This window comes from Aythya fuligula, chromosome 25 (assembly GCF_009819795.1).
Source record: "Aythya fuligula isolate bAytFul2 chromosome 25, bAytFul2.pri, whole genome shotgun sequence".
In the NCBI taxonomy this organism is placed as follows: Eukaryota; Metazoa; Chordata; class Aves; order Anseriformes; family Anatidae; genus Aythya; species Aythya fuligula.
Genome location: NC_045583.1, coordinates 977,486 through 990,934, shown reverse-complemented (window position 1 = coordinate 990,934; position 13,449 = coordinate 977,486). Strand labels below are relative to the sequence as shown.

Sequence of the window (13,449 nt, the reverse complement as noted above, 5' to 3'; positions counted from 1 at the left end):
CCCCCAAAGGCTGAAACAATTACCCAGACATTTCCATTGTCTTTGGATTTAAAAATCAAGAAATGAAAACATCAAAGCATTTTTAATGTGAAAATTGATCATTTTGGACACAGTCATGCTTCCAAGGCCACGTTCTGTTGCCTGTTGCACAAACCCATGGGTCAGGCAGTGCCAGGCTGGGCAGAGCTGCCTCCTCCCGGGGCAGGAGCGGTTCCCACACCAGTACCGCTCCCAGCACTGGTCCCAGTTCCCCCCAGTGGTGCGGCCGCTGCAGCACAGGGCCAGGACTGGCTGCTTGCACACAGTGATGTTCAGCCTGGTAAGAAGGGAGAATTCGGTGTTTCTGTACTGGCATTCATGTTTCTATAACGTGTGCTTAATGGGGATGAGCTCCAGGAAGTTATTTATTAGTCTCAAGTCCCTCTTCTGCTCCAGGTTTTACGCGGAGTAAATCCTGTGAATCCTGCTCTCCCCCAGACCTCCCCTAAACCACCCCACTCACGCTCTCTGTTTGACCGAAGTAAATTAAGTGAAGCTAATGGAGTTACTTCTCTCCAGGTCAGTGGTGATTTCACATCCTTGAGTTCCTTGCTTAATTTGCTGAGAAAATCTTGGATTCAAAAGCCAGTTTTTGGAGTTCCCCTCTTCCCATGGTACGGCTGGTGCCTGGTGGCTGCTCCCTGGGGCTGGGGCTCTCAGGAGTGGGGCAGCAGCTCTCAGGAAAGGGTTAAGCACGGCCAGGGCTTTGGGCTCCTTTGCTGGGGGAGACGGTTGCTCGTTTGTTTATTTGGAAGTGCTGGCAGGAAAGCGGGGAGGAGAAAATTACCTAAGTGATAGTGAGGTTGCCATGAACTATATAAAACTGTGAAATCAAATCAGACAAAACTCCACCTCGCAGTCTTGAACCAGAAGCACAACCCCTGAAGAGAAACCCACCCCAGCACTGAGTGATCTCAAGGACTTGAACTCAAACCAAGCTATATGAGCTCAGCAGAGCTGCTGCAGAGCTGAAAATCCAAGTGCTGTCAAAGCAACCTCCAGTTGTACTGGGAACTGCGAGCAGGAATGCTGTTCTGGGGAAGTTTTAAAATAATGAAGTGGAGGCAGCTTTTCTGGATTGCATTCTGTGTTGTGAAGTTGTCTGGTGAGTATGGACCGCAGAAAATAATCAGGGTTACAGTCACCGAGGAATAGCACAGCATGGGGATAGTGCATGGGGCAACTGCTTTGTAACTTCTGAAAGAGCAAGTTGGGGGGAATGCATTTTAATGAGTGTTTAGTGGGACTGGAGCAGATTGCAATTTCACATAAAGAACTCTGTAATGACATTTTACAGAGCAACGCTGCATTAGACATCCTGCCCAACACATTTACAGCAATGTGCTGCAAACAGAATGCTGCTGATTTGAAAAGGAGAGCAATCAAGATATGAGAGCTCCCTAAAAGGAGACATATTCAAGATAACACGAGGGGATGCAGGCGCAGCGTGCGAAGCTGTGGAGTGCATCCACAGTTCAAGTCACTCCTCAGTCTGCATTGGTGTAAAATTAGCCTTGCTTTTGTTTTGTGGTGGGAACTAAACATTTTCTGAAAATTAGATGAGTCTCTATAAATATTAAAATCTCCTATTTCAGCTCTTCAAATATTCATCATATGAAAAAAATAAATGAATAAAGGGCTATATTTTATGGAAATATTATCATTTTTGTCCCAAACCCAACAACCATGAAGTAATAAAAAGGGACTAAAATGTGAAGCAGCACTCCATGCGCTGCATAGTGTGCTGGGACAGGAGCCAAGAACCTGCGGGTGTCTCGTCAAATGCAATTTTTCCTTACTCCCGTGAATGTGAGTGACTGGCTCTATTGAAAGAATTTGCTATATTCTGTTCTTCTGTTTCGTGGCGCTCCTTTCATGTTCCCTTTGCTGCCAGGGTGGATTGCTCACCCAGCCATTGTGCCTGACCTGCCAGTCTATGTTAATTTTACAGGAAGGGAAAAACAAAGCCTCTCAGGTGAAATTCAGGAATATCTGGTGGTCTGCAGTGAGCGAGGTGTGAGACAAAAGTGTTTACCTGAAATGAGAAATCTGAGTTGCTTGTAGTACAAAGCAGAAGTGATACAATAGTGATAAAAAGCTTTGTCTTTGCAAAGACAGAGCTACTGGGCGACAGGGGGTTGGCTTAATGCTGCAAAATGTCATTCTTCTTGCTGGCACAGGCAATGTTCTACATTTCTATAGGTTATGGCATTGCTTTATTAACACTTCCAGCTCTCCGGCAAGTCAGGGAGGTTGATTTCTGCCCGGTGTAACTGCAATGCAGAGCAAGGGAAATGAGGAAGCTCATCCCAGGAGCTGTGCGGGCTCCTCGCCCCTTTGGGGAGCCCGAGGGAATTCAGTGAAGGTTTCAGTTGTGCAGCTCCCGATGGAAACCCTGATTCTGGGGATTCTGTGCTCAGGGCGGCTCCTGGCAGCACCTCTGAGGGTGGCCCTGTCCCTGGGATGCCCTCCAGCACAGCTCTGGCTGATGCTGCTTCTTTTTACGGAAGAAAAAGCCCTTTGCCAACCCGGGGCTGCTGCGGGTCTTCTACAAACACCTCTGTAGGTGTGGAGCGAGGAGGATGAAGCCCTGTGCCTAACATCTGCCAGGTGCAGTTCGGCTCCAGAGCAACAAGCAGCCTTGCCGAGCCTCAATGGGAGCAAATTGCCTGTGAAATGCTCAGTGCTGGGCTCTGCCTGGTCCTTCGGGGAGCTTCTGAGCTGCACTGAAGCTGCAGAGAAGGAGGGAAGGTGCCACAGGACTGGAGCCACTGGAAATAGGGTGCTGATAAACCACATGGCTTGGCTTGATGCCTGTATGGAGAAGAAAACTGTGTTCTACTTGTTCCAATATGAGCACTTTTGGCCCATGTCATTTTTATTAATTTCTGCCAGGCTTGATGTTTTTCCTTCTTAAGTCTCCTGTCACTGTGAAGCGTTCTTTCTTTCCTTATTTTCTTTTGCAAGAACTAGAAAAGCGTTGAAAATCAGGGAAGCAAAAGGGATTTTTGAAGCCCCAGTCATGCAAGCACCATGCCCTGCGGAGGGCTGCACACCACGGCCGTGCCAGGCAGGGGTAGCAGTGGGCACCAAGCGAGAACCAGACCCAGGCTGCTCATGGGGAGGCCGTGGGGGGAGCCCCCAGCTCCCCACAGCCCCTCCGTGCCTCGGCCCCACACCCATATCCTGTCTGGGGCTGCCGGAGAAGGGAACGGGGGCGGGAAGGGATTTTATCAGATATTTCCAGAGGGAAGAGGGCTCCGCCCGCCTGAGTTCCTGCCACATGGCTGGGAGCAGTGAAGCTGGAAACGTGTGAGTAATGCAGGCTGGAGCCCTCCAAGCAGCGGCTCTGAGAGCTGTGCCCTGCTCCGTGCCCCACTGGATCCCACGGCGCTGGCTTGCTGCGTCGGGGATGCTCAGCTGCAGCCCTGCCCTGGGGATGGCTTTCTCAAAGTCTTTGTTAAACACAGAGCTTGAGAAGCGACCGTGCCAGGAATTCTGTGTCAGAGCACTGAAGTAGGCACCCCACCAGCAGCAGGTTCACCAGGAGAGCTGGTGGCGGCGCGGAGCAGCCGCTCTCGGCACAGAGTCTGGGGAATGTCCCGGGAGCTGCCCCTTCTGCCTTGTGGGATGCAGGTGCAGGGGAGAAAACGCTGCCGTTAGTTTGCTGGGGGTGCTAAGTAAGGCACAAAGTATGGAAACTTGTCTTGTGTTTTCTGAGTTTTTGCCATTGTGGAGTTTTGCCTTTTACAGTGGTATAGCACATGGGGATGAGTACTGGACCCAGTCATCTGCTTTAACATCTATAATGTTGCCTTTTTTCAGTTGATTTGAGCTGGGATCATTCCTAAACCCCATTATTAGCGTATCATTAACAACAGTGATGTACATCAGAAGCATTTATTTATTTATTTATTTATTAACTTATTTTACTAAGAGGTAAATTAGATACTATGAAGTATGGTTTTCTTCCACATACGTACAACCTTTTGCTCGTGCATGTGCTAGCACTACCAGGTGATGATTTCTCTGAGGTTAATAAATGGCTTGGCTTAACCTCTCAAACCCTTAATACTAACAAATTGACAAAGTTTAGCAAAGCTAGTAAAAATGTATGGTGCAATAAATGATCCACTTTAGTGGAGCACCATGTGGATTATCCAGCTCACATCTGGATCATTATTTATCTCATGAGTCCTAAGGCTTGAAAAAAAAACTTAGCCCTGTTTTCTATAAAATTGCCTGCATATGCTACAATAAAGGGAAGAAAAAGAAATGCTATGCAACAAGTCTTCTTGCAAATTGCACCGAGCAGTAATCCAGGCTTCAATTTATGATATTCAGTGGTGAAAAGGCTTTGATTAGAAATACCTCTGGTTCTGTGCAAACATCTGGAATAGTTCAAAGGTGCTTGGGTGGCTGTGGCTCTTTGGGAGGTCAAGTCCAGTTCCAATGATGTAAAGTTTCCGGCTAATGTCCATGCAAACACAAAGCCGTATGCAAAGAGTGGATTTCACTTCGTGCTACTTACAGTTCTGGGCACGCAGTCATGCCTCCTGGTTTTGATTTGTTAAAATTCATCAGAAAAACGTGGTGACTTAACCGGCTGGAACTGAACTGCCTGTGGAGGGGAGAGAGACCCCTCCCTTAAACAAGAGCCCTGCCAGAGCCCCGAATCCCAGCTCCGGCCCACCTGCACCGGCCCTCGGCAGGGCCCCGCGCTGCAGCCCCACAGCAGCGTACGGGCTTCTCGCACACCCCCAGCTCCTTTGGGCCTCCGCCAGCACATTGCTGATATCTCCATGTAGAAACACAGCAGCCAGGGTGCTGCTGAGGTGCCTGGTGCCGAGGTGCCCAGCACCCAAAGGCGCGTGCGGGGCCTTCGGCCTGGCGCTGGCCGGGCTGGTGCCGCTCGCTGTCGGGAAGGGTGAGGTAACGCTCCTTGGAGCGCGGGCCGCTGGGCAGGGATACAAGTGAAACAACACGTTTTATATTATTTTCTCTTTAGCGTCCGGATAAGAGTCTTAAGCAGAAACAGCCCTGGAGTAGGGACCGAAGCTGCCTGTGAAAAGTGGGAGTAGATCTCGGGAATGTAAAAGGTTAACAGATGCATTTTCACTGACTCATAAAGTTCACGGCAGAAGGGAAAGCTGGAAGTGTCATCTTTGTAACATACCAGGAAGCAATATATAAACTTTAAGTTAGAGCAACAAGCGATTCTCCAAACATTCAGCTTTTACCTCCAAAGATGTTTTTGCTCATGAGTCAGAGCCTGATCCCAAGCCAATGGGAATGTTTCTATTTACTTTGAGACTGTGCCTGCAACTGCAAATCCAACTTATTTTTCCTGAGGCACACAAGTGATCTCTTCCAAGACCTGAGTCTTCCCTCCAAGGATTATAAACTCCAACTGCTGTACAATCCAGCTTTGTGCTGAGCTCTGCTCGCTTGTGCATCCCTTGATAAGGCCGAGGATGCACAGGCCAGGGGCAGAAACGATCCTGCCCTCCTCCAGCGCTGCCCCCGGAGCCTCTGCAGGGGCTGTGCTGAGCCTTTGATGCTCGCCCCGCTGACCTGTTTAGTCTCTGGACTTCCCCCATGCGAGCTGAAGGCAGCCTGCCATTTTGGGGCAAGAAGAAAGTGAATCTGTGAAAGCAGCTGACCCCTCCCTGTGCTGCAGGCACCCAGGGGCTGGGTGGGGGCCGGCTGCAGCCCCTATAACTCTCCCTCTCCTCTAGGCACCACTGCTGACAGCCTGATGGAGGCCCCGGCTCCAACATCCCCATCCACAGAGACAGAACTGAGCGGAACTGGCAGCTTGGCAGCCACTGGCGCCCTGGGCAGCACCCTGCCAACGTCGGAGAGCCTTGGTAATTGCACCCCTGCATTCCCCATAGCAGCTGTGGTGTTGATCAGGTTTATTTAGTGCACAGGTGCAGCAAGCCCTAAGCAACTGTGCGGTCAGGGCGTGGGTTGTGCTCTCAAAAAGAGGCTGCTAGGAATGTGCAATGCTTTATTGCCATACAAAAATCACACCTGGGCAGTCTGGCGTTGTCTGTCTTCAGGCCTGGTGGTGGCTTAGACCCATTCCCTTCACTAAGCAGCCAGGAGGTGATGGGATGAAGTGCTGGTTAATCTTTTATCCCAGCATACCTACAGCACGCTCAGCAAATGGCACCTGTAAGAGGCCTGCCAGCCTTGCTGATGAGAGGCCAATGCTGTGGCGGGCGTGAAGCAGAGACCCTCGAACAGCTGAATGTTGTCTGTCACTATGATGTCAGAAATTGGAGCAGCTCTTTGAGGACTCTGGGTCAAGAGGGTTGGGGGGGAAAGCAGGGAGGTCAGGCAATGGCATCTTCGCTGTGTTGCAGCGTGTGCCCAGGAAATTAGGCAATTGTAAACAGATTACAAAGTGCATGTAACAATTAGGTAACTGAAGCAAGTCTAATGTGTGTTTCTTATACAGCCAATAACATGTTCTGGTGCTGCTGGCTATGACAAATCGATATTGTACTTCAGTCATCGCAATGCCACGCACTGATTGTACAGGACTTAAGCTTTCCCTTGCATCTTTTTTCACTGCATTTCTTCCAAACTGCAGACACGGCCAGACCCGCAACAGCCACCCCCAGCTCCCCAGGGCTCAGCACTGTTCAGACGAGCCCGCAGCAGAGCTCACAGCCCAGCAAAGCCCCCACGCAGGTGCCGGCCACCTCCCCAGAGGCCGCAAGCATAGGGGTGCCCACGACACCGACCCCAGAGGTTGATGCCAACACAACAGAAGCCACCCAAGAAGGCACACCGGCCCCGCTGAGCTCTACGGCCACCTCTGAGCTGATGCCTGTCTCGGAGGCCAGCACAGAGCCACACGTGGCAAGCGGTGTCCCCAAGGTGAGAGGAGGTGGCTGGAGCTGCAGCTCGCTTGCACCTCTTGCACTGGTCCTGACTGGTGCTCCCGCGCAGCAGGGAGGGTGGGTGGCTTTGCCTCAGGGCTGTAAGTGATTAAGAAGCCTTGCTCCCAGCCCTGTCTGGATGTGTGGTGTAGGCTGCGTGGTTAGGTGGGGCTGAACCTCGGTGAAAGCCAGTGATGGAGCTTGTGCAGCCCGGCCTGGACCAGCGGGCACCGCAGAGCCCTGCAGCCGGCAGCACCCTGCATGCAGGAGGTAACCGGGGACTTCAGCATGAGCTGGGGCTTGCAGCTGTTGAGCGGGGGTGAGACAGGCACAGGCTTTCTGGAGGGTCTGTCTTTAAAAGCATGCAGCTGTGCGTTTTGGACATCATGCAAAACCCCAGCAGTTCACTAAGCCTAGCGCTGCTTTTTGCCTTCCAGCCCATCACATGCCACAATGTCAAAGATGTGAGTGACACTGGAGCCATCTGCTTGCGCCTCAACGAGTCCAACACCTGCGTGAGTTCAGCACCGTGTTTCTAAGGGGGTGGTGAGCAGGAGGAGATAGGGGGCAAGCAGGCACCAAGGGCAGGGTCCTGCAATGCTCTTAGGCTGGTAGCAATGGGGTCACCGTACCTGGGAGCAGGTCTGGGGTGGAGTGTTTGCCCCATTATTTGGGCTGTGCCCAGCTGACTGAGATGGGGATGACTGCAGCAGTCTCAGGAGGATCCCAAGGGGACAATCGCAGCAGTCCCAGGGGAATCCAGCCTCCAGGTTGCATAAAGCCTCCTTTTTCATCGTTAAGCTCTGGGGACGATTTAGCTTCTGAAGTCTCTTCAACCATGTTCAACGGGAAATCGCCTTTGTTGTTGTTCTTCCTCTTCCCCGTTGGGAACGCAGTTGCTGTTTTTTGTCTTGCCAGCTGCCCTAGGAAGGTGACCAGGCCATCTGAAGGAGCACAGCTAGCAGCGCAGCGTCCCCATCCGTGCTCCTTCCCAAGGGAATCCCGGGCGCTCTGAACTGCCCTTGGCTTTTTGCACAAACCCAAACCATTTCTAAAAGTGAGGCAGGGTTGGCTGAGGTGCTGCTGAGGGTGGGAGGAGAGAAACCTTTGGTGCAGGAGGTGGAACCCGCAGCAGGGGCCAGATGGCGTTGGACCTTGTTGGACTTGGCGATGCTCTGGGTGTGGAACAGCAGTGATTAATTTTACTTCTGCTGGCCAGCCGTGCTGCGACCGCTTAGGATGAGTGAATTCCTACTTGCCCTCTCTCCGTAAATGGCCTGTTAAATAAAAGCCGTTTCGGCTTGCTCGTGTTTATGGTGGCTGCGGTTTAGCGAGGATTCGTATGGAAACCCCAGCGGGAGGGAGCGGCCCGATCTCAGCTGCCATCTAGTGGCAACGGCACCTCCTGGCTCAGCCTTGTGGGTGGCAGAGACAGAGATGGGTGCGCACATACCATGCAGAATGTCCCGTGTCACCGTGTCTCCTGTCACCACGAGCTCTTAGCCCTCCTTCTGTGCTCAGGGAGCCCAGCAGCCCCGCTAAATCCACGCGTGCGGGGCAGCCCTTGCCCGCAGCCCACCTCCCGGTGCCCCCCAGCTCGTGCCCCGGCCGTGGAGGTGGCCGCTGGACCTGGGAAACTGATAAGAGCGTCTGAGAAGGGGGCAGATAAGAGGAACCGGCCGTGTGTCTCTTTCCTGCTGGCCTTTCCCAAAGCAAATGAGCAATGAGCTGGCACCCAGCGGTGCTAATTGCAAAGGGAAATTCTGACACGCGGATGAGTTCTTTCCACAGCGGAGAAAGGAAAACACGCGCCCGAGCCTCTTGTTCCATCTTGGCCTTCCTAGCTCCAAGCCAAGCTTCACAGAGACAGCTGAAACTGATTTGCTTGTTATTCTCCCCCAGATAGGTCTCTGCAGTTCTGCATGCTACGCGTGCATGCCGGCAGGGGATCCTGAGGCCAACCCGGGGGGCACGGAGCTGCGGGGCAGCAAGGGCTGCGAAGCCCCCCATCGCTGGGCAGGTCGAGGCCGGGGCAGGGCAGGGGGTTCGGCTGCTCTCTTAGCAGCTGGGGGCTGTGCCTCCGAAAATAGATGCAAGGAGAAGGCCTGTCCTGTCTGAGGCAGGGACTGCCCCTGCAGCTCCGCTCCCCTCTTCCTCTTCCACCCCAGAGTCGGTTCAGCTCTAAAAAGTGAGAAATTTGTATTTTTTTTTTTTGCCTAGCCTTTGATCAGCAACCTAGCAAAAACACTGGAGACATTTCCTAAACAGGAAGGCTAAATGCTTCTTTGTTATTTCCCTCCTTTCCCAGCCCCTGCCTGGGATTCTGAAACAATAGGGCTCTTCAGGCTGCTTGCTCTGTCCAAAAACTGGAGGGACTTGCCTTGCAACACAGATCCTAAATTTAGCTTTGCTTAAATGCCGCTTGGAGGATTGCTATTAATGTCTTAATTTCATTTATTCTCATTAAGTTAGGAATCAGGATATAAACATCTCTATTTTTTTGGCTGTCGGTATTGGGGCACGAAGCAGCGTTGAGGTGGGATTTGAAGGTCTGCCACCCCGGTGCTGTTTGACACTTGTGACTGCCTCTGCTCAGCTGTGCACAGCACAGATAAGCCACCAAAACACAGAGGGTGAATGCGCCTTACAACGCGGAGGCACATCACAAGTGTGGGTGGGATGGAGGCGTAGTCGCGTGGCTGGTTTAATGGCTGTGTGCTTGAAAATTTTGCAGAAACAATTTTTAGAGATGAAGGGGTCGGACTTGTGGAGTGCAATATGTGAGGAGAGCACCCACCCCGTTCCCTCCCCCTGCCACATTAAACTCGCTAAGTCTGAGGTGGACCACGACTGTCTGCTCCTCATCCTCGTCAATGAGACAAGTGAGTGGTGGTAATTCCTTCGGCTGGTGGTGCTGCTGCATGGGCCGTGGGAGAAGGGGTGGTTTGTGGGAAGGGGCTGGTGGTCTCTGCAGGACACAAATCCTCACTCGCAGCCTGCGAGGAGATGTCTCTCTGCAGCCACGGATCTTTCTTCCTGGGTTTTGCTAAAGCCACAGAGCTGTGGCATTGCCTCCAGCACGGTGAAGGGGCTCAGAGCTCCGCTGTGCTCAGCACCAGCCAGGCTGTCCAAGGCTGACGTTACCTGCGGTGTTACCTTTGGCATAACGTGCTTCTCCTGTGTTAAAAATTGCAGATCCTGCTACAGATATGCTCCAGGAGTCTCACTGGGAAAAGGTAAATTCTAGGGGTGTATCTGGCTGGAGGGGCTGGGTGGTCTGAGAGGCTGGGGAAAGGAGACCTTGAGGCTGCAAGTTGAGCCCAGGGCAGGTTGCTGGTGCCCACCACGAGCAGGCAGCACTCGGCCCTGTGCTGGGCAGAGCTGAGCCTGCTGATCAGGACATGCCATCCTAAATTTCTGTACACAGCAGTGCTCTCAGACCACTGGTACAAGCACTGAAGGCAGAAATGCTAGAAATAGTTGCCATCAAATTCTGTAGTACTTTTTTTAAACAGGACTGGTTCCCAACGATAACTCTTAGGATGTAATTGGCACTCTGCATCTTCAAAGTACCACGCTGACGTTAATTAATTCCTTCTCTCAACACTGCAGTGAGGCTGCCATCGGCTTGTAAAGCTGAACTCCAGGTGCCTATAGAAATGGCAGCCAACAGAACTGCACCAGCAGTGCACAGAGAGAGTTCCCCTGTGCAGATGCATGCCCTAAATCTCCGGGCCTGAGCGCTCCTGTCCAAGGCAGAAAGCCTGGGTGTGCTGCAGCAGGTGCTGGGATGGGGGTGAGCCCACGCAGCCCCCCCAACTGAGGATGCACGAGCTCACAGCACAAGGGCAAAGCTCTTCTCTCGGGCAGCGAAGCCCGGCTCTGTTTATGTGCAGTTTACAAGGGAGGTGAAGAGCAGCATTGTTTGAGGGCCTGGTGCCTGTGGACCAGATGCACACGCTTCCTGTTTGGGAGACTCTTGGCTCTCTTTGGTGTTTTTCCAGTTCGGAATAAAATCCCTTCAGCGAGGGAGTGTGAGGAGCCACCAGGACTTTTCTCGGAAGACCCTGACTGCTTTGGTCACTTCTGGCCTCTTGCTGGCGTTCCTGGGCATGGCCGGATATTTCCTGATGAAGCGGCGGAGCTGGAGCCCCGCAGGACAGAGGCTGGTTAGTGCTTACAGGTGGCAAAATGCCCGATAGCGAGGAGCCGGCGGGGTGCCCCTGGGTGGCCCTGCACCCTGCGGTTCCTTTCCTTCAGCCCCTGCGTGTCCCCAGCGTGGCAGGACAGCCACCGAGCCAGCCCCGGCTGTCTGCCACCTGGGGATGGTGGCTCGAGGCTGGGTCAGCCTGGGCACGGGGACGGGAGTGAGATGCAGGGCGAAGGGAACCCGCTCTGCCCTTCAGGAAGGAGGTCCCTGCTGGGGAAAACCGCCCCTTCCCTCCCGTGCCTCTAGGTCTAACACTTGCTTTTGCTCAGCAGTCAGAACTCATCCAGCAAGACCCCTCCAGAGACACCGAAACCTTATGAATTTGTCATTAAAAGTGACAGACTTTAACTTTCCATTCGCTGCTTTTGAGTTGTGTGTCTGTCTTGTACCGATGCTGTAATAAAGGCTATCTCTCCCCTCACATCACAAGAAATGGTAATAAAATATATCAAGAAAGAAAGAAAAAATAATTTCTCCTGTATTCCCCCCTCCAGGCAGGCTGTGTGCTCAGGGCCCCACTTTGCCAGTAATTTTGGGGACTCCGCAGCAAGGACAGGCCGGGCTTTTCCCATGTTGCTGCTCAAGCCGTTAGTGTTTCATTGCCAGGAGGGACTTGATCCAATGTGCAGCCGTGGAGTCGAGCACGTGTGCAAGATGTGAGCAGCACAGCCTGGGCCGTGGTCCCCTGAATGCCGGAGCCAAGGCGTGCACGTGGCTGGGAGCTGCCTGTGTAAATGCATGGCAGTGTCAGTCCGGTTCCCAGCACAAAGACCTCGCTGCCACGGGCATGAGCCTCAGCCAAGGGCCCTGCTGCTGCTCCCCCTCGCTGCAGAGGAGATGAAGAGTTAATGAAGGGCTGGGAGATGCAAGTGGGGTGTGTGGGGCTGGCACCCAGCTCCCTGTTCTCCTCTGCTGCCGGCCGTGATCTTCACCCACAGTCCAGGGCCACCAGTGCCTGCTGCAGCATCACGGCTGTGTGGGTAACGAGCTGCAGAGCACAGCTTTGCATTTACAGGCCTGCACGCATCTCCAGCCTTCGGCTGCTGGAGAGCAGTCCTGAACTGCTAGCGTGCTGTTGCGAATTGCAGTCTGAAGGACAGAAGGACAGGGAAAGGAAACTAGAAGTTCCCTCAGCTTTAATTCCATGGCGAGTCTTGGCCAAGGTGGAAGCAGAGCAGGTCTGTAGCAGGTAGCTCTGCAGTCCTGAGGCAGGTCCAAAGCCTGGTTACCCCAAAATAACCTGACGGCTTCTCTTTTCAGGTCCAGGAGAAAAAGACAAAGCAGCTCGTGGCTGGCATTCTGGCTTGGAGCACGGCATGGCTCAGGCCCTCTGCTCCCATCCCCGTGCCCGTGGGAGGCCACAGCTCAGCGGCAGAGCTGGGTGCTGCCGGCCCTCATCCTCCTCTAACGCTGCCTTTCTTATCGATGCCCCCGTTTAGGACGAAGACCAGTACGACATGGAGGACGGCAGCCAGGGAAGCCCCGCGCTGACAGTGGCCGGCCCCGAGCCGCAGGAGAAGCCCAGCCTGAACGGGGCGCAGGAGAACGGCGCCTCCCGCAACGGCCGCTCCGCCGCGCAGCGCGGCCTCGCCGACACCCCGATGTGACCCCGCGGACAGGGGCTCCGGGGGGTGCCGGGGGGCAAAGGGGGGGGCAGGAGTTTTCTGTGGACAGCGAGGGACTGCAGACTTTTTTTTTTTTTTTTTTTTTTTTTTTTTATCTATGCAATTTCTGTGAAGAACTTTCAAATCCGCCTAAAGCACGTTAAACTCCAGCGCTACCCAAGCGCTGCTGCTCTGCTGCCTCCCACTTCTCCTGATGACCACACAGGAAACTTTTTTACTGCCGTTCTCTGCTTTTGTTGTTAAAAGCACATAATGAGAAACGCAAGTGCACTTAGCCCCCGAGCAGCTTCTCAGCAGAGGCAGGCTGAGGCCTTGATCCAGGCTCCAAACAGCCACGGTTTTTGGTGGCAGAGTGATAGGCTGATTAAAGTAGTTAAATCGGGATTTCAGTGACACAAACCTCTCAGGTTTCAGGGAATTATGGTTAACAGAGTTGTTTTTATCTCATCTTTAAGTGCAGGACTTCTTCCTCTTTCAAGAACATCAGGCATTTAATCCCCTCCTTGTGCTTTGTGCCTTCTTTAGCATTTCCTTCTGTAAAATCTGCTGAAGCTCTGTGTAAAACTTTCCATGGGGAATTGGAGGCTGAAGTGTGACCAGACCTTGAACTTGTTTTTGTTAGTCCTACCACTGTGCAGGTAGTTGTTTTAGAGTGACGCCTTCCCCGGTCTCCTCATCTCCC

At 53.0% G+C, this 13,449-nt stretch overlaps 1 protein-coding gene across 3 annotated transcripts; it reads left to right on the top strand.

The window, feature by feature from the left end:
• Positions 1 to 821: 821 nt before the first annotated feature.
• On the top strand, positions 822 to 12,753 carry CD34 (CD34 molecule). Of its 3 annotated transcripts, none has more exons than XM_032203435.1 (8): positions 822 to 1,144; positions 5,778 to 5,909; positions 6,641 to 6,930; positions 7,370 to 7,447; positions 9,667 to 9,814; positions 10,128 to 10,168; positions 10,937 to 11,101; positions 12,582 to 12,753. In XM_032203435.1, exons 1-8 carry the CDS (start codon positions 1,066 to 1,068, stop codon positions 12,747 to 12,749), a joined length of 1,101 nt encoding a protein of 366 aa, XP_032059326.1. In that variant the 5' UTR covers positions 822 to 1,065; the 3' UTR covers positions 12,750 to 12,753. The 3 variants fall into 3 exon arrangements, with proteins under 3 accessions (XP_032059326.1, XP_032059328.1, XP_032059327.1); XM_032203437.1 differs by lacking the exon at positions 12,582 to 12,753 and adding an exon at positions 11,415 to 11,571; XM_032203436.1 differs by lacking the exon at positions 12,582 to 12,753 and adding an exon at positions 11,412 to 11,571.
• The last annotated feature ends 696 nt before the right edge of the window (positions 12,754 to 13,449 follow it).

Bases quoted from the DNA above. Each gene is read 5' to 3' on its own strand.
- CD34 (XM_032203435.1), top strand. From the start codon at position 1,066: ATGCTGTTCTGGGGAAGTTTTAAAATAATGAAGTGGAGGCAGCTTTTC. The intron at 6,931-7,369 runs GTGAGAGGAGGT...TTTGCCTTCCAG, and splicing joins TGGCAAGCGGTGTCCCCAAG to CCCATCACATGCCACAATGT. The intron at 9,815-10,127 runs GTGAGTGGTGGT...TAAAAATTGCAG, and splicing joins CATCCTCGTCAATGAGACAA to ATCCTGCTACAGATATGCTC.